General features: G+C 44.9%; 1 protein-coding gene across 10 annotated transcripts in view; it reads left to right on the top strand.

The window, feature by feature from the left end:
- celf6 (CUGBP Elav-like family member 6) overlaps positions 1–9,538 on the top strand; it is a 66,538-nt gene extending 57,000 nt beyond the window's left edge. For 3 of the 10 annotated variants that reach the window (XM_067249614.1, XM_067249615.1, XM_067249616.1), the window contains exons 7-12: positions 300–444; positions 1,582–1,731; positions 2,303–2,365; positions 3,278–3,358; positions 5,130–5,213; positions 9,411–9,538. In XM_067249614.1, the coding sequence (XP_067105715.1) occupies positions 300–444; positions 1,582–1,731; positions 2,303–2,365; positions 3,278–3,358; positions 5,130–5,213; positions 9,411–9,538 (651 nt within the window). Of the gene's footprint in view, positions 1–299; positions 445–1,581; positions 1,732–2,302; positions 2,366–3,277; positions 3,359–5,129; positions 5,274–9,410 lie in introns of all 10 variants that reach the window. The other 7 variants (XM_067249612.1, XM_067249613.1, XM_067249618.1 and 4 more) reach the window with 5 other exon arrangements.
- The last annotated feature ends 13,146 nt before the right edge of the window (positions 9,539–22,684 follow it).

Below are 22,684 nucleotides of genomic sequence, written 5' to 3' on the forward strand. Positions count from 1 at the left end.
GTCTGTTCTAAACTGGCTAGGGCCAGGCAAACATAGATGTAACAGTAAAAATCGACTGCTCCTGCGGCTATTTCACCCCCCTCTCACTCTGTCTGCCTGTCTTTTGCTCTCTCTCTCTCTCTCTCTTGCGCTCACTCGCTCTCTGGCTCTCTATCTCTCTCCTCCCTCCATTCGCGTTCGTCCTCACACCATCCTCTCATCTCCCTCCTCGCTGTCCCAACTTCTCCGCTCCGCCCTCTCTCCTGCTCCCTCCACGCTCTCCTCTCCACCTGTCTGTCCCCTGTTCTGCCCCTCAGCAGATGATGCAGCAGCAAGCAGCCCTCATGGCTGCCTCCCAGGGGTCTTACCTAAACCCCATGGCGGCCATCGCTGCTGCCCAGATGCAGCAAATGGCAGCTTTCAACGTCAACGGACTGGTGGCCGCACCCATGACACCCTCCTCAGGTACTGTGGCGAGTCTCACAGTCTTGTTGTCCGTTTTGTGGTTTAGCCTCCAGTTGGTCTGAAGAGTGTGATTAGCTATGTGCCAGTTTAGCTGTTGTTTTTCCTGCTGCATTTTGTTTCTCTGCTGTTTGCTCTTTCGCTGCGCTGCTATGCTAACTGTTATACTTAGTATGACGTTAGTAGTTGTGTTAAATTTGAATTGGTGTTAGCATCAGTGCTATTTAGTGCTGTGATTCGATAGATCTTATGCGTTCCTTATGGTCTTAGTGTTTTGAAACTAAAGAGAAGAGGGAAAAAAATGTGCGTTGCTAAAGAGAATTACTTTGACAGACAAGAGACAACCTGTGTGGAGTGAAGCATGATTGGAAATGATGTACGATGTAACCCAGTCTTCATTGGCAGCTGGCAGCATATAGTCTACCTCTCTCAATCACTATTTCTGTCTCTCTTTCTTTCTCCACCTGCTTGCTCTCCCTCCCTCTCTCTCTCCCTCTCTCTCTCTCCCTCTCTCCCTCCCTCTCTCTCTCTCTCCCTCTCTATCGCTATTTTCTCTCTTTTTCCTGTTTGTGTGTGTATCTGGGAAGCAAGCCAATCTGATGACTTTGGATGCAAAGTCCTTGGCTTACACAACATAACAGCAAAGATTTGTGCCAGATAATCCCAGACCTGAGTTTGACCCGTCTTCCTAGCCCTTGTTGTGAAGAGCTCTGATAGCTCGACACTAAGTAGGCAGACTGCCCCAAGCTAGAGTCTCTGCCAATGAATTAAATAAAGTGGCTCTCGCCCTGGCTGCATCTAGCATTTGTAATCCATAAAGCCTATATACAGCAGGTAATGCCTATCAAACTTTAATCCTACATGACTTAAATGTCCTCCTCTGGGATTAGGACACTGGTAATAATCCATCAACTATGAAAGGACGTTGACAAGGTGACAGGTGTGACATGTGACCAGGGGGGAGGAGAGGCCACTGTCAAACAGAGAGGCCTCGGCCCCTGTGTCCAATTAGTTACTGGAATTAGGTGTGAGTACTTAAGTGTGTCTGTGTATATGTGTGTGTGTGTGCATGTATGTGTATGTGTGTGTATGAATCCCGCCCCCTGTGGTCTCAGTAATGAAACAGGGTTCTATTTGTAGGCACCAGCACGCCCCCGGGCATCAGTGCCACGGCTGTGCCCAGCATCGCTGCTCCTATTGGGGTCAATGGGTTCAGCACCCTGCCGCCCCAGAGCAATGGCCAGCCCACCTCTGAGCCCATCTACACCAATGGGATCCATCCTTACCCAGGTGAGCCAATCAAAAGGCTCTATTACCAAGGTGAGCCAATCAAAAAACAGTACTACATGGGTAAGCCAATGAAATCAAATGTATTTGTTTAGGTTTGCCATTGAAATGGGAGCTGTGTAGAGATTATTGACTGTTTTGGTTATAGAATATAAAATGCATTTCAAGCTGTTTAAAGAGTCAGCCAAGCTTTCATGATTAATCCATCAATCCACCCATCAGTCTATCATGGTTAATCTGAGGAGGCTCAGTAGTAGCCTCTTCATGTTGTGTGCTCTGCTTGTCACACACACTTGCTTGATTCCTGCATTATGTAAGGCATCTGCACTGGTAATGAAGTACAAAGCGATGTGTTTGGAATGTTGTTAATATTTGATGCAAACATCTGGGGGCACATGGGCATTTTGAAGAACTGTGAAATTTGACAACTCAAATCTCTCTCTCTTCTTTGCACGTTTCCCCATTCCCCACCATCTCTATCTCTATCCTTCTCCCCCCCCCTCTCTCTCTCCCTCTCCTTCCTCCTCTTTTTTGCACTGTCCCCCTCTCTTCATCCCACTATCTCTCTCTGCAGCACAGAGTCCGACAGTGACTGACCCTCTCCAGCAGGCTTATGCGGGTGTGCAGCACTATGCAGGTGATCTGCCTCTCCTCTCTCCTTTCCATCTGTCCTTCCCTCCTTCCCTCCCTCTACCTCTTACCCCCCCTTCTTTCTTTCCCTCTCTCTCTCTCTCTCTCGCTCTCTCTCTCTCTCTCTCTCTCTCTCTCTCTCTCTCTCCCCTCTCTCTCTCTCTCTCTCTCTCTCTCTCTCTCTCTCTCTCTCTTTCTCTCTCGCTCTCTCTCGCTCTCTCCCTCTCTCTCTTTCTCTCTCGCTCTTTCTCTCTCTCTCTCTCTCTCCTTCTCTCTCTCTCGCTCTCTCTCTCTCTCCTTCTCTCTCTCTCGCTCTCTCTCGCTCTCGCTCTCTCTCTTTCCCTTATCCCCCTCACTTTACCTCCCTTTACCTCTCCAACCCTCTTCCTCTCCCTTCAGCTGTCTTTCTCACCAGCAGACAGGCTTGCACCAGGCAGGGTAGAGAGCCCAGAGAAATGGCCAATTTTCTCTCGGATTAGGACACTTTACATTAGGATTTGGACGGATTTCCAGTTGACTTGATTATACACCCTCACAAAAATCTTAATTCCAAAAGCACACGAGGCAGCGCATCTTAGAACCTTCCTCACACCCTCCAACTGCACATCATAGGTGAAATGGACAAACTCTAAAATCCAATTCTGCTTCGACATACCGGTACATATACGCCTTAGCATTGTGTGAGAAGTTTAGCTATCTTTCTCTCCCTCTCCCTCTCTCTGTTTCCCTATGGTTAAACATTGCCTCCTCTTTGTGCATTGATCTGTCAGTGGACTAGGTCGAGCCTCCAAGCCCTAACACAATTTATTCTTCTTCCGTCTGAAAGAGACATAGAACAATGGAATAATGATCAAGTTGTTGTGTGGATTCCGAGCGCTGAGATGTGATGCTTCCACTTTGCCTTGTGCCTTTGCAACAGCAGCCTACCCTGCCGCCTATGCACCTATAAGCCAGGCGTTTCCACAGCAAGCAGCCATCATTCCACAGCAGCAGAGAGAAGGTAGGAGTAGACGCTACTTCCCAGAGATAAAAAGGTGGTAATTGCCATGTTTCGTTCTAATGTTGCTAAGTTGCTTTGAATCAGCCTGGCGTTGGGGGGGGGGGGGGGGGGGGGGGGATAGGGGGGCTTGCTGTGAGCGAGGGAGCAGGTTGTAAAAAAAAGAAAGAAAGAAAAGGAGACTCCTTCTTTGAAAGAGTGGAACATTAGCAGCAAGATGGAAAGTTAGTCTGTCATTTTTCAAAAACTGCACTAATTCAAACTCGCAGTGTTCCACTGGTTAATCAGTCCATTACAGTGTGTTTAAGTGGTTATAAATATTCATTAAATTAATTAGCTACATGCATAATCATTTATTAACATTCCTAGTTTTAGTGTGGATAGAAGTGTATGAAATGTAATAAAGCATAGGATATAGGATAACTGTAAATCACTCCTCTTGACTTCATTTGTCAGATATGATTATTCATTTCTGTTATTGAATGAGATGGCTTGGAATGGAATGTCATGAATATTCAACATCCCATAAGCAAGTGTACTAGTATTGCTTAAATGGAGGCGCTGTTTTCAAATGTCTATATTTCTTTAATATTAGGGATTTTGCCCATAACTAATTCACTAAACATGATGTCCCTAGGTTATATTGTTTGTGTCTCCAGTCACACTTTACTACAGTGCTACACAAACAAACAGAAACACACACACCATACCTGTTATATCTCCATGTTTTGGCTTGTCTCCCAGTGCGTCCCAGTCTGCAGCCCTCAATATCACATTGAGACACACTTCATCTAACCACCAGCTTGGGGGAGTCAGACTGCTGCCTCTCTATCTATATCATTCTTTCTGTCTCTCTCTCTCTCTCTCTCTCTCTCTCTCTCTCTCTCTCTCTCTCTCTCTCTCTCTCTCTCTCTCTCTCTCTCTCTCTCTCTCTCTCTCTCTCTCTCTCTCTCTCTCTCTGCCTGTCTCCCTCACTCTCTCTTATTCTCACTCCTCTCCACATCTCTGTCTCTCTCTTCCTCTCTTTGGCAGCCTATGTCTGTGCTCCATCAGTAGGAGGAGGGGTGGTGCTAGGCTCAGCAGAGCAGGCCCTTATCACGCTTCCTACCAGCCACAAGCTCATCTTCTCATGCTATCACCTCCAGCTATGAGACCGGGTCGAAGCCAACCAGCAAGGCAGCAAGCCAGCCCACAGCTTTCTCTCTCTCTCTCTCTCTCTCTCTCTCTCTCTCTCTCTCTCTCTCTCTCTCTCTCTCTCTCTCTCTCTCTCTCTCTCTCTCTCTCTCTCTCTCTCTCTCTCTCTCTCTCACCCACAGTCTCGCATCCACCGTTTCTTTCTAATCCACTGTCTGTCTCTCTTCTTCTCTTCTTCACTTTCTCATTCTCACTCAGCTGCTTCCCTTGCCTCATCAGAGCGTCTATGTGACAGCTAGGTGTGCAGGAGGGATAGAGGGATAGAGGCGGGAAGGGAAGGAAGGAGGGATCGGGAGCCATTCTTACTGTCACACAGTAATTGGTGACTTGGGAACAAACAATGTATACTCTCTCTATGTCTTTCTCTATGTCTCTCTCTTTCTCTATGTCTATCTCTTTCTCTATGTCTCTCTCTTTCTCCATGTCTCTCTCTTTCTCTATGTCTCTCTCTTTCTCTATGTCTCTCTCTTTCTCTATCTATATGTCTGTCTATCTGTCTGTTTGTCTATTTACTATCATCTGTCGCTTTGTTGTCATGTAACCTCTATGTTGTTTGCCCCCATTCCCCTTCCCCCATCAGGACCAGAGGGCTGCAACCTGTTTATTTACCACCTGCCCCAGGAGTTCGGAGACGCTGAGCTCATGCAGATGTTCCTCCCTTTCGGCAACGTCATCTCTGCCAAAGTCTTCGTGGACCGAGCAACGAATCAGAGCAAATGTTTTGGTAAGTCACACAAAATAATCACACAAAAAAATCTAGGGAAACGGTTGACAAGTTGGTCGGGGTATTTTGGCAATCTCCTCATGGCCTACTTTTGATTCTGCAATGAGTTTGTGATTCCCTTTATTCCCTGTGTCTATCCTAATCAAGCTGCAATTAATATTTTCCAACGTGATGTTCTGTGTGAGTGAGCAGCGGTTGGGGGTGGGGGGCACACTATACTCTGTGGGTTAAACCCATCAGTGGATGCGTATCAGATATTGCCTTGGTAAGAGATAGGTTTCGGAGGTGTGTGTGCGTATGTGTGTCTGTGTGTGTGCTTTTGTACATTTTCCTTAAAAACTCAAATTCCCAACTGTCTTTCAGACTATTTAAATTAACTGTAGACCGCATCTTTCCCGGCCTTCAAAGTCCATGGAGATCCATGCCTAAGACAATGCCCTCAGTCTCAGCTTCCCAGCCTCCTCAGCCTAACAGCCTCCCTAGCCTCTACCCTAATAGCCTCCCAGCCTCTCGAGCCTCCACACCTTACAGCTTCCTCAGCCTCCCAAGCTAACAGCCTGCCAGCTTCCCCTGCCAATACACCTTCTCCAGCTTCCAAACGTCCCAAGCCTCCCCGCCTAACAGCCTCCCCGCCTAACAGCCTCCCCGCCTAACAGCCTCCCCGCCTAACAGCCTCCCCGCCTAACAGCCTCCCCGCTTAACAGCCTCCCCGCCTAACAGCCTCCCCGCCTAACAGCCTCCCCGTCTAACAGCCTCCCCGCCTAACAGCCTCCCCGCCTAACAGCCTCCCCGTCTAACAGCCTCCCCGCCTAACAGCCTCCCTGCTTAACAGCCTCCCCGCCTAACAGCCTCCCCGCCTAACAGCCTCCCCGCTTAACAGCCTCCCCGCCTAACAGCCTCCCCGCCTAACAGCCTCCCCGCCTAACAGCCTCCCCAGCCTTCACAGCCTCCCCAGCCTCCCCAGCCTAACAGCCTCCCCAGCCTAACAGCCTCCCCAGCCTAATAGCCTCCCCAACCTCCAAGCCTACGCCTCCCCAGTCTCTCAGCCGCCCCAGCCCCCCAGCCTCCCAGCTGCCCGACCCCCCATCTTCCCATCCGATGCAGCACCTCTCTCCCACACACAGACAGCCCATGCTTAACCAGAGCGGACAGAGAGAAACAGGTGAACCCTGCAGTCTTTAAAAGACAATAATAGACCTGTGTGGGCCAAGCACATACTCAGAGACAGCCTCTCCCAGGGGAGATACAGAACCTTTGAGCTGAACATGGCCTGTCTAGCAAAGCTAATGCAAATACTGTTTATAAATACGATCTCAAATACTATTTATAAATACTCAAGTACTGAAGGGTGAGTTGGATTTTTGTAAAGATTTCGAGATCAACCAAAAATCATTTAACCAGTAAAGAATAGTAATAGTCACAAAAACACTCACAATCTATTTCAAATACTTGAACGTGTTTGACCCAGGTAATCAAGCTGTGCCCTCATATCTTGAACAGCAGTTGAAGTTTATCATTACTACTGACAGTCAGTTGCTGAGGAGACAGGACAAAGACATTTTGACCTTACTCATCTTGCTATCTTATTTTCCCAGCTATTAATTAAGATCTTGGCTGAAAAACAATAATTTAACCTCTGATTATTTTTTCTCCTTCCCTTTTTATAGCATGAGCCCCAGGGCCCTGGTGAGAGACATTAGCAAATTAGAGTGAAGATGCTGTGCATTAAGAGAACTTAATCACCAAGCTCCTCCAGCAGTGCGCAGAGCAGAGTTTGTACCCTGCTTCATTTCAAAAAGGGAAGCGTAATCCGTTAACAGATGCGGCACACATGCACACACACAGAGACTCTTAAAGTACACACACTCATGGACAATTAGCATGCATAGTTCAAATTCTATCATCATGATAAAGAAATCAGCTTGTCACAAACAGAACATCCCCCAAGAAGGCTATGACAACAAAATACAGCGATGAACACCCCCTTAACGAAAAATAAAGAAATTCATGTTTTTCCATGACGATGGATGCGCATGTCGTGGCATCCACTCCGACAACCGTTAATTGTTGGTGTTGATTAATAATGTAAATTGTCAGACTTGAAAACCAAACAGGGAATCATTCAGTCAGTGCCCAGGGTGTGATTAGCGTAAATTCTATATGTGTTTTTTCTCATGCTTTAAAGCCTATTTTACAAGCGATGGCTTTTGATCCCAGCAGGAGGGCTGGGTGGGTTGTGGGAAGGGGGAGGGTGTGTTCGTGTATGAGCGTTAGTCAAGGTTCTTTAGGGATTGAACGTTATTTTAATCCTTTGTCTTTAGCCACTCAATATTGACATTTAAAGGTGATCAAAGCTCACCCTTCTAAGTGGAATTAGCCAAGTGAAAATGGATTTTAAAAGGTCTGGGGATAAGAACACACACAAACATCCACCCCAACACGCGCACACACACACATATGAGTGCTGCAACACCTACTTTTAAAATAGACTCTGCTGTTTTTAGACTAACCATTAGCACCGCAGAGGGCTGTTCTTAGAATTAGAAGTCAGACCGTGTTGCATGGAATCCATCAGTATTTACACGCTTCCATGACTGTACCTGAGTAGTCACTTGTAGACAGACCAGCATGTAGTACAAGACTGCACAATCCCAAGACCCTCGCTCCCTTACGTCTGTGCCCTGTCCTGCTCCATGGCTATGTTATTTTGCACAACCCGACCCTTGTCTTTCTAGCTGTGGGATGCAGTGGAACATGAAATTATGATTTCAGATAGTTTTCGGAACCAGTATGAGGGGGGGTTGAATTTGTGGCCACGGCTGTGAACGTGCCCTGGTGAAGCGCGGGCACAGCTCCTGTGAAGACGGCAGAGTTGTGTAAAACATCCTTGTTAAACGTCCGACTGATTTGCATGGTGTAAATCCTAGTTTACCATCTCCCTTTACTGGTACTCATCTGCCCTCCTTCCTTCCTGTCCTCCTCCCTCCCTTCTCTCCTCTGTCTACTGGGCATTTCTTTACTCCGCCCTGACAATTGCCCTTTTGGTGGATGGAGGGATGGATAGGGGGATGTACAGTAAATGTGAACAGGGGGGTTTATTGCGGCAGGGTGCGGGAGAGAGGGATCGCTGCTGGCCTGACAGGCTCTTCCTTGCTCAGTTTGTTTAAAGGGTTTGTAAAAGCAGCAGCCTTATCTCGGCCCAAGCTGACAAAAGCCTGCCCTCTCCCCCCAAATTAAATTGGACCCATAGCGGCACGATCAAATCAGCTGGCAAGCGGAAAATTCCGGCCGTCAATCACTGAGGTGTCTGATAAGAGTGGGCAGGAGTCCCAGTGTGGGGGGGGTTGGAGGTTGAAGGGGGGAGGGGGGGGGGGGGGTCTGTGTTGGAGGGGGAGGTGTTCGAGGGAAAGAGAGTCTTGGAGTTGAATGAGCCCAGAAACCTAGGTGATAACTCACAGGCACCTCAGTCTCTGTGGAAACCAGCCAGCAAGTCATTCAACCAATCCGTCAGCCAGTCATCCAGCCAGCCAATCATTCATTCAATCAATCAGTCAGTCAGCCAGTCAGTCAACCAATCAGAACTCCCTTTAACCTCCACCATCACAAAGAATGCCCTGCCACCACAACCCTCAACCCTACACCTCTTACACCTACACAGACATCTCACACCTTATAACATGCAACTAGTCTACACACACAGGCAAGCATGCAAGCTGACATGTATGCAAACACATTATCAAACACACACGCGCACACAGACACACAGCTTGTCAAACCCGATGGCTCCCTTCACACACAGCAGGACTGAACGTGTACAGTCTTTCAGCTGGATCTCAACCCTACACGTGAAACGCTTATCTCTTTCTCTCTCGCCTGCATACACACTTTTATTCAAATGACACCAGAGTCCTTCAGCACTCGTCAGCGTGGCAGTGTCTGATATGTATGTCATCAACCATTTCTGTTATTTCCTGTAATCATCTTTTTTATTTCACAGAATTTCAATTAACCTCATGAATGGAGAAATAAAGCCCCTTTTGTTGTGTCATTGTTAGAATCTAAAAAGACTCCCGCTTTCTCCTTCCCTCCCCTTCCTTTTCTTTTCTTCCATGCCCCCCACCCCCGTCTTTGTCTCAGGCTTTGTGAGCTTTGATAACCCATCCAGCGCTCAAGCGGCTATCCAGGCCATGAACGGATTCCAGATAGGCATGAAGAGACTGAAGGTGCAGCTCAAGAGGCCAAAGGACGCCAACCGACCTTACTGACCCATTGGGCGCCCACACCCAGGTAAGGGCAGCCCACATGCCAGGCTGTGCCATGCTGTGCCAGGCTGTGCCAGGCTGTACCAGGCTGTGCCAGGCTGTGCCAGGCTGTGCCAGGCTGTGCCATGCTGTGCCATGCTGTGCCAGGCTGTGCCAGGCTGTGCCAGGCTGTGCCAAGCTGTGCCAGGCTGTGCCAGGCTGTGCCAGGCTGTGCCATGCTGTGCCGCTCTACCCTGGCCTCTTAACAGGCCAGGGTAGAGCGGCAGACAGGCACCAGGTCGAGCGGCAGACAGGCTCCAGGGTGCCCCCCCATACAGTAACAACATCTAGCTGTACTATCTATTCAGTCTGCTGCTCATGTTCCCATGCTATCATGATAAGTAATATCTCCAACGTCTGCTAGACTGATTGCACAGGCTACCTACATTATAGTTTCCCCATTGCAATTTGCATCATTTGCATTGAAACAACATTCATGTGTTTTTATTTATTTCTACACTATAGCCAGGAGGTGACATGGATGGCATGCAATATGTCTAATAATAAATGTTATTTTCATTGGTCGTCTGATAGCATTCAAATGAACATGTGTTGTGCTAATTGAAAGGAACCTGTCAAGAGTAGACTGCCCGAGGAGAGGGGGGATTGATTTTGATGTCGCACCTTGCGGGACAAATGAAGAATGTCCTGAAAGCGTTGACGACAGGCCAATCATTATGACATGCTCAGTGTGTCTCTAACAACAAGTCTCTTAAAACAAACAGGCCTTTCAGTAACATCAGCAGGAGGTGTGCTTGTGTGTATTGGTGTGTCTGTGTGTATGCTTGTGTGTGTGTGTCTGTGTGTTTGTAAGACAGAGAGAGAGAGGAGAGGAGGGGAAGGAATTTCAGAGTGTGCATGAGCGAAAATGTGTGTGTGCGTGTGTGTGTGTGTGAGTGTTTGTGAAAAGTGGGGGGTATCTCTGTCCTCCTTGCCTCTTTCAGTGTTCTGTATCTATGTTTTATGAAAGCACATTGTCTGGTTTTGTGTGTTCCATGTTCTTGTTGTTTCATCCAGTCACTCCACCTGTGAGGTTTTATGTTATAACATGACTTGCTGAAGAAAAAAAAGGTTTAACATTAAACCAAACTTTCTGAAAGGCATCAAATGAAACTCTTCTTTTGAAGTTCTGTTTGCCCCTAGGTTTGTAGATCCTTCAAACAGATGGCAGAGTTTTATACAGCAGTACACTCAATGATCTGGACTGTGGACATTGTTATGTATGTTTTTTTTTTTTAAAGGTGTGCTTCAATTCTTTTGAGTTTTAGCACTATTTCCTGTCTCTTCTCACAGCAATTGGTAATACAGCCCTTTTTGGAGTCAAGCCATTCTAAAATATAATGTAGAATTAATAACTTATCATGTTTAAAATGTTAAATGTAAAATACATTATGTAATATATGAATAATATAGATTCCGTTTATTGAACAGCAAAAATGAATAATTCACTAGTTACATTTTGTATAGTGCTTAGAGATATCAAAGCTTTAGATGTAGTACTTATTTATGTTGTACAAATGCAGTCTTAGCATGTCAGTATACTAAAGAAAATGTGGATATCGTGGCTTTAGTATTTTGTATTATCAGTAGCATGACCTTGAACTTTTAAATTAGAGACCTGTCACAACAAGAGACAAGTCCATTTTACTATGTACTGTTTTCTGACAACCTATTAAGTGTTGTAAAGATAACCATATATTTTAGAAAAGGCTTCGCTGCCTTCTGCACATACAACATCATAGCAAACAATGGAAGGCAAAATATCCAATTACTTGCGCTCAGAAATATGTATTTTGGCTGGCAGCCTTATCTTAGTGAATAGAAAGCACCAAGTCGCTCTTTTAACCTGTAAATGTTCTCAAGCTAAAAGTATTTCAGAAATTCTTCAAAAAACTAAGGGCTATTATTTTGTGTTTTGTTGAAGGTTTTTTTTCTTTCTTCCTTTTTTGTTTGTTTGATTTGTTTACTTATCATTTTGACAGTAACAACCGCCTTCATTCGATTTTGTCAGCTGGAGAAGGTGATAATCTGGAACATGCAGGGGAAGGGACTTACTCACAGCATATTTCGCAATTTAAGAAAAGAGAAAAGAAACTCCACCGATTCTTTCCTTCTTTTGCACCCCACTACCAACCTGCGACCCTGGCAGGTCCAATCATAGCGTGAGGCGGCCTCCCAACGTTGTGTAGCCACACCCCCGCCAGTCACGGGGCGGAGCTACCCACGCCTGTAAGTTGAACCCATGGTGTCATTTTCTATCTGGATGACGTCATGTGACAGGATTGTGACCGCATTGCATGACGTGAAGTTGATTGGTTTCTCTCTATACATCTATATATCTCTATATCTTTATATATATTTATATTTCGCCCACTTTTTGATATTTTTTGGGCAGTTTGTGAAGTGCCGTACATTGATGCCTATTTGATAGTTGGTAGTTGTTGCCGTGCTGATTGGTTGGTTGGTCACATGATCCGGCGTGACCTTTGACCCCTTCTTGCTGTTGTACTGTGATCTTGTGTGTTTTACTTTCTCTTGTGTCCAGTTCAGTGTCTATGAATATTCTATATTATGTACCTCTCTCTATATACATATTCACTTACCACTGGTGTTTATGCAAATGAAGACTCTACATTCTGTTTAGACAGAGGACTTGACACCTGTTTCTGGCACCTCAAGTCTCTGATGCGTTGAGGATTTTTTTTTTAGCTTTTTCAATCAGCTGCTCTTTAGTTGAGAGATAGCCAAGATGACCCTATGTTTGTGCAGCCAATTAAATCTGCTCCATCAACACAGAGAGCGCAGACAAATGTTGACACTCCACTTCTCCTCCACACACTCCATCTGCACCAGGGCTGCTTCTGCGGGATTGTTTTGTTTGCGTAGCATGAGGATCACTTCTCATATATTTATTTATGAGCAGGCCCAACCAATTACAATAGGATTGCAAAGCTGCAGGCACAAGCTTGGCCCCACGCAGCAAGAATCCACTCTACGACACACGCACGCACAGATATCATCGCACAAATGCACTCTTAAACACATAGACACGCAAGACACACACAGATTGGAAATGGAAAAACAAATATCTCAAATTGCCCCGTTACAGTTTGTTGTTTGGTTTTCCAGTCTAGGCCTCTCTGTGTTATTTTGCTTTTGAAGGATGTAGCTGGCATACTTTGTGTAACATGAAACCCTCCGTAGCTTACCGTACTGTGGCCTGGTCCTAGTGTTAATTATCACGACATAAACTAAATCATTAGCACTTCCATTGATGAATGCTACCGGTCCCCTGGCTAGCTGTACAGTGGAAGGGGTTGTTCCTGTGTAATTTACACTCAGTGTCTGTTCTTACAGGCCAACCCTGATAAGACCTAGTGAACAGGTTTTTAGTCCTATTCCCTGCTACATTGGTGGTGCATCCTTCAGTGGCATGAAGTAAAGTCAGGCTAGCCATCACAGGTTATAGCAAGTCTGTCTGGATGGCCCACATTTCCAGCTCTCTAATTGCTGGTCTCTCTCAAACAGTGTTGGAACACTGAGCATGCTCTGATAAGATTGCATGCATTATGGGAATATTTGATACCCAAAGGAATAAAGTTCTAGTATCCGTGGAAACAAAGCACACTTTTCTTGTTACAAGGTTCTTCAGAGTTTTTTGAGAATTTGTTTTTGTTTTTTTTAAATTATGTTTTGGTTTGTTTGTCAGTGTCAAACTCCCGTCTGGAAAAACCACAGAGGACTGAAGCAGATCCATCTTGTATGTTTTTATTTCAGTCTCGGATGGATGTGGTGCATGTCTGCTTTGAATTAGGGGTGTGTTGTGAAGAGCTGGCACGTCTATAATCAGGTCTGCCAGCTACAAAGGCCTGCATCTAATGGTACTGCTTTCCTCCACTCCTACAAAATAAGTTAGCATCTCATCTCCCATGGTTATGAAATGATCCATTGTAAAATGGTAACAAGCTCATTCGAGAGAGAGAGAGAGAGAGAGAGAGAGAGAGAGAGAGAGAGAGAGAGAGAGATTGAGAACAGGAGTAGCGGGCGAACATTCCCTCCACAGCGTCAGCTTTTTTGATGCTTTTCTCAGAGAGAATGATGAGCTGTGATTTAGTCTCTCTTGAATTACATTAAAGGGACAGTTCACCCCCCCCCCCTTATTTTTTCCTCTTGCCTGTAGTGCTATTTACCCATCTATGTGGTTTTTGTGTGAGTTGTCAAATTTTGTAGACTTCAGCGCGGTGGTGTGGTTGGTGGGAGTAGTCATTTAGTCATTTAGCAAACGCTCTTATCCAGAGCGACTTACAGTAAGTACAGGGACATTCCCCCCGAGGCAAGTAGGGTGAAGTGTCTTGGCCAAGGACACAACGTCATTTTGACACAGCCAGGGAATCGAACTGGCAACCTTCAGATTACTTGCCCGATTCCCTAACCGCTCAGCCACCTGACTCCCTGTTTGGTAGAAATATTTTTTCCTACAGGAAATTGCTCACAACCAGGTCTGTGGATTATTTTGAGGGACCTGTTCATAATTTGAAAGAGACATTGCTGTTGAGTAAAAAAAAAAAGAAGATATATATTGTGTTTTTAGCACCACAAGACTAGCCCAATCTAGTTTTATTATATTCTAGAGAAGGCAGACTTCTTTATGGCCCATATCTACTAAACTCTGTAGCTCACACCAAAACAATCCATAAGGATAAATAATACTGTACAGGTAAGAGGGAAAATATTTATTTTTGATTTTGAACTGTGCCTTTAAGGCTCAGAACGCATTAAGCATGATTGCCTCACAAACAAGCTATTATAAACACCAATGAGAGGCACATACAAACACATCCAATGTGCATCCGTCAAGGTGTTGCTTTTGGCAGAGAGGGGATTTAGGGGAGTCAGGGCATAGCTTTTAGATTTTTTACAATATGTGTCACAATATGTTACACAAGGATCTCAACACACATTGCTACATTATTTTAATGTATTTCATCAGACAGCAGCTATTTTTCACTGTTATCTTCATATGATCATGTCCACATCTGTGTGTTTCGTTTGTCCTAGGTGTGTGTCCCCCACCCCCCACCCCTTCATCGCCTTCTCTCTGTTGTCATGGGGACCTGTTCCGAAGTCCTAAAATTAGGCTACCATGCAAGAGCTGATGGCTCTTTTCAGGATAAATCTCATTAGGTCATGTTTCTGCTACGGGATCAGTTGTTTTAAATAATAGGACCTATTAGGATTATATTTGTCGCTGCGCCCCAAACTCACATGTCTGTTCCACAACCCACCATCCCCTTCACACAAACATTTATTAGAGATTGACTGACACACTCTTCTCTTGCTCCTGTCTGCTTCACATGTCGTGCCTGTCTGTGTGTTATCTAGTAGCCAGCACCCTGCACCCTGCAGACAGCAGTCTTGCCACAGACTGACTTCTCTCTCTGTCTCTCTCTTTCTCTCTGTCTCTCTCACCTATCTCTATTTCAGGATGAAGGGCCACAACACCTTATTTCCACAAGTGCAGTATAAAGTACAAAGACTTCTTGCTCTGCTACATATCATGAAAGAAGGGTGGTCCCTTGATCCTGCTGGAAACTGGCCGAGAGATTGGGTGACTGAGGAGAAGGAGCCTGGAGGTGACTTTTTTTTTTCTTTTCTTTTCTTTCTTCTTCCTTTCCTTCGCAAATGCCTCTTTTTTTCCTGTTTTGCTTTGGCGCCTGAAGAAGAGGATTGTTTGCAGAGACCAACTTTTTGCTGCTGTTTTTTAGACAAGATGGAGACCTTTATAGACACATTATGCTCAAAGCATGCATACTGACACAGTTATACATAGACATACACACAAATAGATCAACCAATGCACACCCACACACATATACATTTACAGACAGGACACTTGTAAACATTTTTTTGAACAAGCTCTTATGTACATGTATGAATATGTGCAAATGCCAACTCAACAGACAAACACATACACACACACACACACACCAGCCTGCTGCCATTTTGGTTTTTGTGCCTACACAGGTGTTGTGCTCTGTGACAGGGCGAGCTCTGAAGACAAGAAGATGAAAGGAGGAGAATCCAGGATAATTTACATGCATCATTCCTTAGGAAATAGGGACCAAAGGACTAAACGCTTTTTAAAAGAATATAAATATATAAATATATATTTAAAAACTCTTACCTTGTAGCTGCAAGTATTACAATTTAATAGTAGTCAAAAGAAATCATTAAAATCATTATCCAGTGGCCTACTGTAAGTATGAATAAAAGAAAAAGGAAATAATGTGTAAATTCAAAAAAGACAAGGAAGCGTAGTACCAATGGGCTGATTATCTGTTCTGGTTGCTGTTTCTGAACCAGGTTGTAGAGTAGAAAAACGTAGAAAACTAGACTAAAGTAGATTTGCTAATTTTTGCCGTTGTTTTTTAAAGAAAAAAAGTACTTGAACCTGTAAAGAATGGGGGCAAATGAAGGAGAAAAAAAAAATCATTTTGTCAGTCCATGTGGGCTTAGAGTCTTTCTCTCTTGGACATTAAGGTTCGGCCACTGGATATCTCGGTCATCATGATGTATAACTCACCGCACTCAGACAGCTACAAAAGAACTGTTGTGGAGGAAACGCAGAAAAGGAAAAAAACACTGATTTAACTTCCTAGAGTCTGCACTGGACAGGGTGCAGATACAACAGGCTTCCCACTAGCCTTTGTGTTTAAGCGACAATCCACTGTAAAGACCAAGCAAAACGGACATCATGTGTTTATCCTTCTTTTCCTTTTTGGAGCTTTTGTATTAATGACAGGGAGCGTGCTGTTATGAAACATGTTTAAATAGTTAAAGGGAGAAGACTTGGCTAAAAGGAAAAGGACAAAATGGACAAAGCATTAAGGAGAGCACAGAAAAGGATAAGTGAGAATGATAGCTACCGAAACTGCCAAAAGAGTGGACTCGACAGGAAATTAATGAATTGGCTCTCGCGACGTTTGAGACCCTTGGCAACGACAAAAAATAGACCCATTAAAAATAACCGCATTTTAGGCCAGAAAGCTAGAGAGAAGGCAGGATATTTATGTTCGCCGAGGCCGTTGTTAGGCTCTTATAAGATAGAGAAACAATGCCTCCTGTTTCCCTGCTGTCTATATCTTCTGATGAAGTTGAACTCTGAAGACCAACTAGATTTATTGATAGCAAAAGAATGAACGCTTTTACAGCTCATTTAGCTTTGTCGTATATAGTGTAAATGCCACTGTTAACATTCCCGATTCTCTGCTTACTCCATATGTAATACAAATAACCTGTGGAAAAAACCTACTATCACAACACATCACTACCCGCTCTGAAAATACAGTCAAGTATCTTTCTACAGCCATCCTTCACCACCTCTCAACCAGCTATACCAACCAGTACACAGCAGAGCGCTCTGAAATTGTCAGGTCTTGAGTTAGTGTCTTGGAGACCTTATTTTGACCATTTTACAGTGCTGGATGTGGGCCCATAAAACAAGATCAATATGTTTGCAATGAGTCTGGAGGGAGGATGGATAGCAATTCAATCACTCTCAACACTTCCCCAAATTCCTGGGTTGAACACCATCTCACAAACCCCATATATCCCTCAGAGCCGACTGTTCAAAAGGTGTGGAAAGAGGTGGGTGGTGAGGGAGAGGGGGGGGGGGGTATAGAGGAAGTGGGGCAGGTAAAAGAAAAGAAAAGTGGAAGTCAACAACCAAACCTGACCCCTTAAGCCCCCTCGCCTACCCCATGTCACCATGTCCGAGGCTCGTCTACTTGATCCTTTAAAGTGATGCTCTGAGGTGGATCCCTGGGGACTAAATCCATGCAATCAGAGGCCCTGGCCGACCTCTCTCTTCTGCTGAACACCACGTACCCGAGGATGCCTGCTCTTGGGAAATAGGATTGAAGGGTAGATAAAGCAAAGTGTTGGCATGTACTAGGTTCCTGCTGCCTTCTGTCCAGCCTGTTCCTCTTTACCTCTGGGACTGTCTCTCCAAAACAGAGCAGATGTATTCCAAGTCTACACAGCATTGCCTGAAAACCCAGCCTGCATTATCACACCACAATGACTTTCACACCCTCCCTATCTCCCTACTTATCAATCTTGCCCAGCTGTTTAAGAACAGTACACTACCATGCCACTCTTTTTGTAAACAGGTTTTGATTTGTGTTACTTTGCTGTACAATGTCATGCCAACACTACCAATTTTAGATCTCTTGTTTTTTTATTTTACATTTCTGTATTTTTCTGCAACAGACAGACCCTCATTCTGTTCACTCATGCCTTCCAGAACCAAACCAGGCTGTTCTGTCGAGCCAGCGGCTCCCCCTGGAACAATGTTTCAAACCTGGCCCAATCTCTGGGTTCACTAGCCTTCGATTATCTCCCCCACCTTATTAGATATGCTATTTCACCTTTTCCTCTAATCACGGTGTAATCGCCAGGCTCCATACATTAGTAGCAACCAAGTGAAAAATCATCAGTATAATCACTTGGACCAAATTACAGTCGGGATGGTCCCCTGAATGCATGGGGATGACAGAAGGAAGATTAGAGAGAATTATGTTTGTGCTGCCGACTCCTGGCAAGCCTGACAACAGCTGACCTGGCACCAAAAATACAGCGTCTACCAGTAGAGTGGTGGATTGAGGAGCGAGGAGAAAGCTTCCTATATCATAGCTAGTTAGGTGTTAACATTGAATATTTGATTGACGTGAGCACCGATTGTTGAAAAAACGTGGGGGAGAGATGGGGTAGTGGTTTGAAAATGCTGCTCCAGGCACAAAAGCTACTTGACAAAAACAGGATGCAAATGGGTAGCAACCAACAATTCCACTGAAAATCCTCAGTTGCAGCTCTCAAGTGGCCTGTGTCATTGTGCTTCAGCTTTCAGCATTTAAATGTGTCTCAACAATCTCCTAAGGGGCTGCCATTTCCTTCAAAATATCCTCTCTGAAATGTGTTGTCTCTATGTGGCTGTATTACAGTTGGGACACCTGCAAAGCACAGAGTATTGTTCAGCACTGAAAGAGTATTGGTGAAGCACAGTTTCTTTGGAATCAAAAACGATGCCCATAGAAAACATTGCAAGCTTGGTCCGGGTTTGTCTCAAAATTGCCTTCGAAAAAAATAACACGGTACAAAGCAAACTTCTCACTTTGTTTAGGAGCTCCGTGAATTCATGTGAAGTAGGTCAACATGAATGCATGTTCTTTACAGCCCTGTTGTGCTCATTATTTATGAATGCTGAATTAATCAATGAGAAACCTAATGTTCCATGAGCAATGAAATCTCCCAGACTCATCTCCTCTGCCGTCTTGAAAAACACATCCCCCAACACTGGTCCCCTGAGCCCCGTCATGTACCCGCTGTGACTGCTCCACTGGCCCCTCTCCCTGATGACTCCTCTCCCAGAAAGGCTGCCCTCCCATGGCTAGAGAGACCACTTAGAGCCAGGGTTAGTCAAGGGCAGGTTTCGCTCAACCTAGCCTGGCTTTCAGCTGTTTAGTTAGCTCTATGCTAACAAAGCATCTTAACTGTCAAAGAGAGCCAGGGTACAGGCTTAGAAGGCTAAATTAGGGCAATGTGGAATCAGGGAGCACTCTCAAACCAGGGTGTTTTTATTGCTTGGATACCGAGTAAGAGGATCTTATCTGTGTGACATAAAGTTAAAACAGAAAATAGCTGGGAAGCCAGACTGGAACAACGGAAATGAGAAGCAGGGAGGTTTTATTTTTCTCTTTATTTACTACAGAAGCTGCCGGCTCAGCTCCCAGCCTCTGGCCCTGTCTGGCCCTTAGTCCAGCCAATGCGGCAGCTCCAGCCGCTTCAGAGAATGCTAACTCAACAGTGACTCGCCTCCTGCAGGAGCTAGTCCACCACCGTGCTCACTGAAAAACACCCACTCATGCTCCGCGGGGAACATTTAAGTTGACATTTTAGGTTAATGCTAATATTAGTCTGAAACTCAGTATCACTGCAGGCTGTTCAGAAAAAGAGTTGACCAGAAACAGGGCTCATGTAGGCCTAGTCATAGAGCAGCTAGCATGCTTACACAACCAAAATGAAGTTAATGTCAAGAGGTTACGGCAAAAGAGGTTACTATATGCTGTCACTGCCTTATGTAAAGGACTTCTGCAAAGTTAACTTCATCCAGTGGCTAAGCTTTTGCTATAGGCTCCGAGTCCAACACCAATGACTCTATTTAGTATTCTGCTAGGTCAGTCCTCATGAGGAGCGCGAACCCTGTGAGGGTGTTGGAGAGCCCATCCAAGGGGGCAAGGGAGGCAGTTGCTGGAGCATGTGTGCGAGTCTCCATCCCCCTGGGTGTGGAGCACTCACCCTAAAATAGCAGTGATTGTCAAGGAAAGGAAGTGAAATGTAATTGACTGAAAGTGGAGAGATAATTAAAGGAACCTGTTGGACAGGAGGGAGAAATTAATGCCTCTCATTTAATGGCTGCTTTGAGAAAGAGGTTTTTTTTCCCCGTCATCATGCTTTACCACAAAAACGGTTTTTACCATGGAAATGGGATTTTAGAGGAGGGGTTGAGGGTGGAGAAAGGTTGGATGGAGGAAGCATGGCCAGGCAGGAGCGGGGGCAGGGGGTCTGGAGATGGAGAGGGCATGGATGGATGAGGGATGGCCAGGCAACCTCAACCAAATCCCTTCAATACTGTTGCCTTGCGTGGTCCTAGCCAGGGAGAGGATGTGAAGAGCGGTTACCCTTTGGGGCCAGTGGGACCAGCGGGAGCTATGCTGGGTCTCTACCCAGGCAACCTTGGTGGATTACTAAGAGACAGAGACGGAAAACAGGGGAGAGAGCTCCGGAGGGGCTCTGAAACGTCTATGAACATTGCCTTGGATCTATCAGGTCATCATGTCATCATGTCATTTAAGAAACAGAAGACAAGCTTTTATCCTACCACAAACCATACGAGCAGTCAACCACTGAAGATGTGCAATCATGTTTGACAACAAAGCTGAGATTCAAATCAAAGTGAGGAAGGCAAAGACTTTTTTATTCTTTCATGTATATACTAGGTAGTAAGTCAGAATATGTTTAAAAAATGAGGCAGGTCATATGAAGTGTATTATAGTAGCTTGTCTCTAGATGTCTGACTGTGTGGGACGATGATGTCACTAAACAAACGTATCCACAGCAGTTGCAGGGATCTGCTCAAGTGTTGGGTCATTTTTAACCCTTAAAGCCTTTGACTATCCAGCCGACATGTACGCTAACAGGCTAACCCCTAGGCTGAGGGAGACCAGACAGGGCTAGGAGACGGAGATGGTTTGGTGTGGCCTAAATTCCAGCGTGGAGTGATCCATTCATTAGGATTCTGTTTACACGGACACAACATGCTATTCCTGACAGCTGAAAGATTGCTCGGGCAGTAATTGGATTAGTCCAATGGGAGGATGATGAGACGAATAGATGTGACCTCAAAGACGTGAAGAGCAGGACCGCCCCCCAGGTGGGCTCGCCGCAGGGGAGCGGGAGACAGCTTCAGCCACGCTCCTCCGCCTTCCAGCTCACCGTGGTTGGGTTAGCGAGAGTGGGGGGAGAGGCCATTGAGACGGTAGTGGGATTTCCAAGTTGGGGCTGAAAATAGATGTATATATTATCCAAACACAGGTGTAGGATCAGATTGAGAAGGGGCCAGGTGAGAGGGATACACTTATTTCTAGAATGCCAAGACTACTACCCTGCAGTCCCCCTTGCCTGCTTGCCTTGGCCTCGTCTCTCCTCAGCTACCTAGCTGCAGTACTCCTGTACATATAATAATATAGCTTATTTTTTAATTATGTTAAGCCTTCTTTATAGACAGTACAACAAATCATGTTCAAACAATTAAAAAAATGAAATGAATAGTTAATATATTTCACTGACTTTAAGAGAAGGAAACTATGAAATAATTTATCAAAAACAGTAGAGCAAAGGATTTTATTTCTTGTATATTGAAGCGTTAATGTTCAAATGGATTTATATTCATGTGGTTAAATGGTTTTCATTTATTCTCTCTCTCTTTTTTTTCTATTATCTGCTGAAGCTGGGATGGACCCCATTGTCACAAGGTTTATTCTGATGTGCTTTTATGATACATGTTAAAGGGAGATTTTGCTGCACAATCCCTCTGTGAAATTCCTTGTAAATGGACAAGTTAAAAGAGATGTTTGTTGACAGAAAGCTCCTACATTCTGTACAGGAATTAAGAAACTGCACTGTAGGGGAAGATGATGAAAGATTCATTATGTGTGGATTCAAAGAGATGAGTCCATTGCACAACTCAATTCAAGGGGAATCTGCTGTTGTAAGTAATTGCATGTTTAAAAGGATTTCATAGGAGGCCTTTGGTTCTATTGGAAAACCTCAGACATTTTGTTGTTTGTTTTCAAAATGTTAAATCATCGTTTCCCATGACCATTGTTTTTATAAAGCCATGAATTCTCTTTGGTTTGATCCTCTTGTCTTCATCATGAATACAGGTTTTCTTTTATCAAATCAAAGAGTCATATCTCCCATGTTCATCTTCTCTGCATGCAAAGGACTATGGGAAGTTTCTCTTAGACATAGCAGGTTGTTTCAGTGTTAGGCTGAGATAACGTTTATATTGTAATAACTGTGGTTGACTCTGAAGCCACTGAAGAAAATGTGCCAATGATAGATAGTTCCACTGCACTGCTTTGGTCTAGTCAGGTTAGCTCCTGACACCAAGCTGATCTAAGGAGTCTGCCTTAAATAACAGTCCGTTCTCTCCGATAGTACTACCTGTGGGAGCGTGTCAGGCACGCAGTTTTCTGGGGATGTCAGCGATATTTCTTCACCTGTGTTGGCGCTCATTCATATACATCAATATTGTATAAGTTGAATTGCAGAGATGAAGCGTTTCTGCTGAACTGCTGTCAGGTGTTGAGGTTGTCTAGTGTCAGTTTTGCCTCAATCCCACTTCTGACACCGATGAGGATGTGGTCACTCAGTTCCATTCCCACGGTTACAAGGACCAAATTTGAACACGTTCAACCCCAAGAGAGCTGCTTTGCTCCAACCCAACTCAAAATGACAGCCTTTGAAAAACTTTTCAGAAAGAGCTAT

The sequence above is a fragment of the Osmerus mordax genome, chromosome 13, assembly GCF_038355195.1.
Source record: "Osmerus mordax isolate fOsmMor3 chromosome 13, fOsmMor3.pri, whole genome shotgun sequence".
Taxonomy (NCBI): domain Eukaryota; kingdom Metazoa; phylum Chordata; class Actinopteri; order Osmeriformes; family Osmeridae; genus Osmerus; species Osmerus mordax.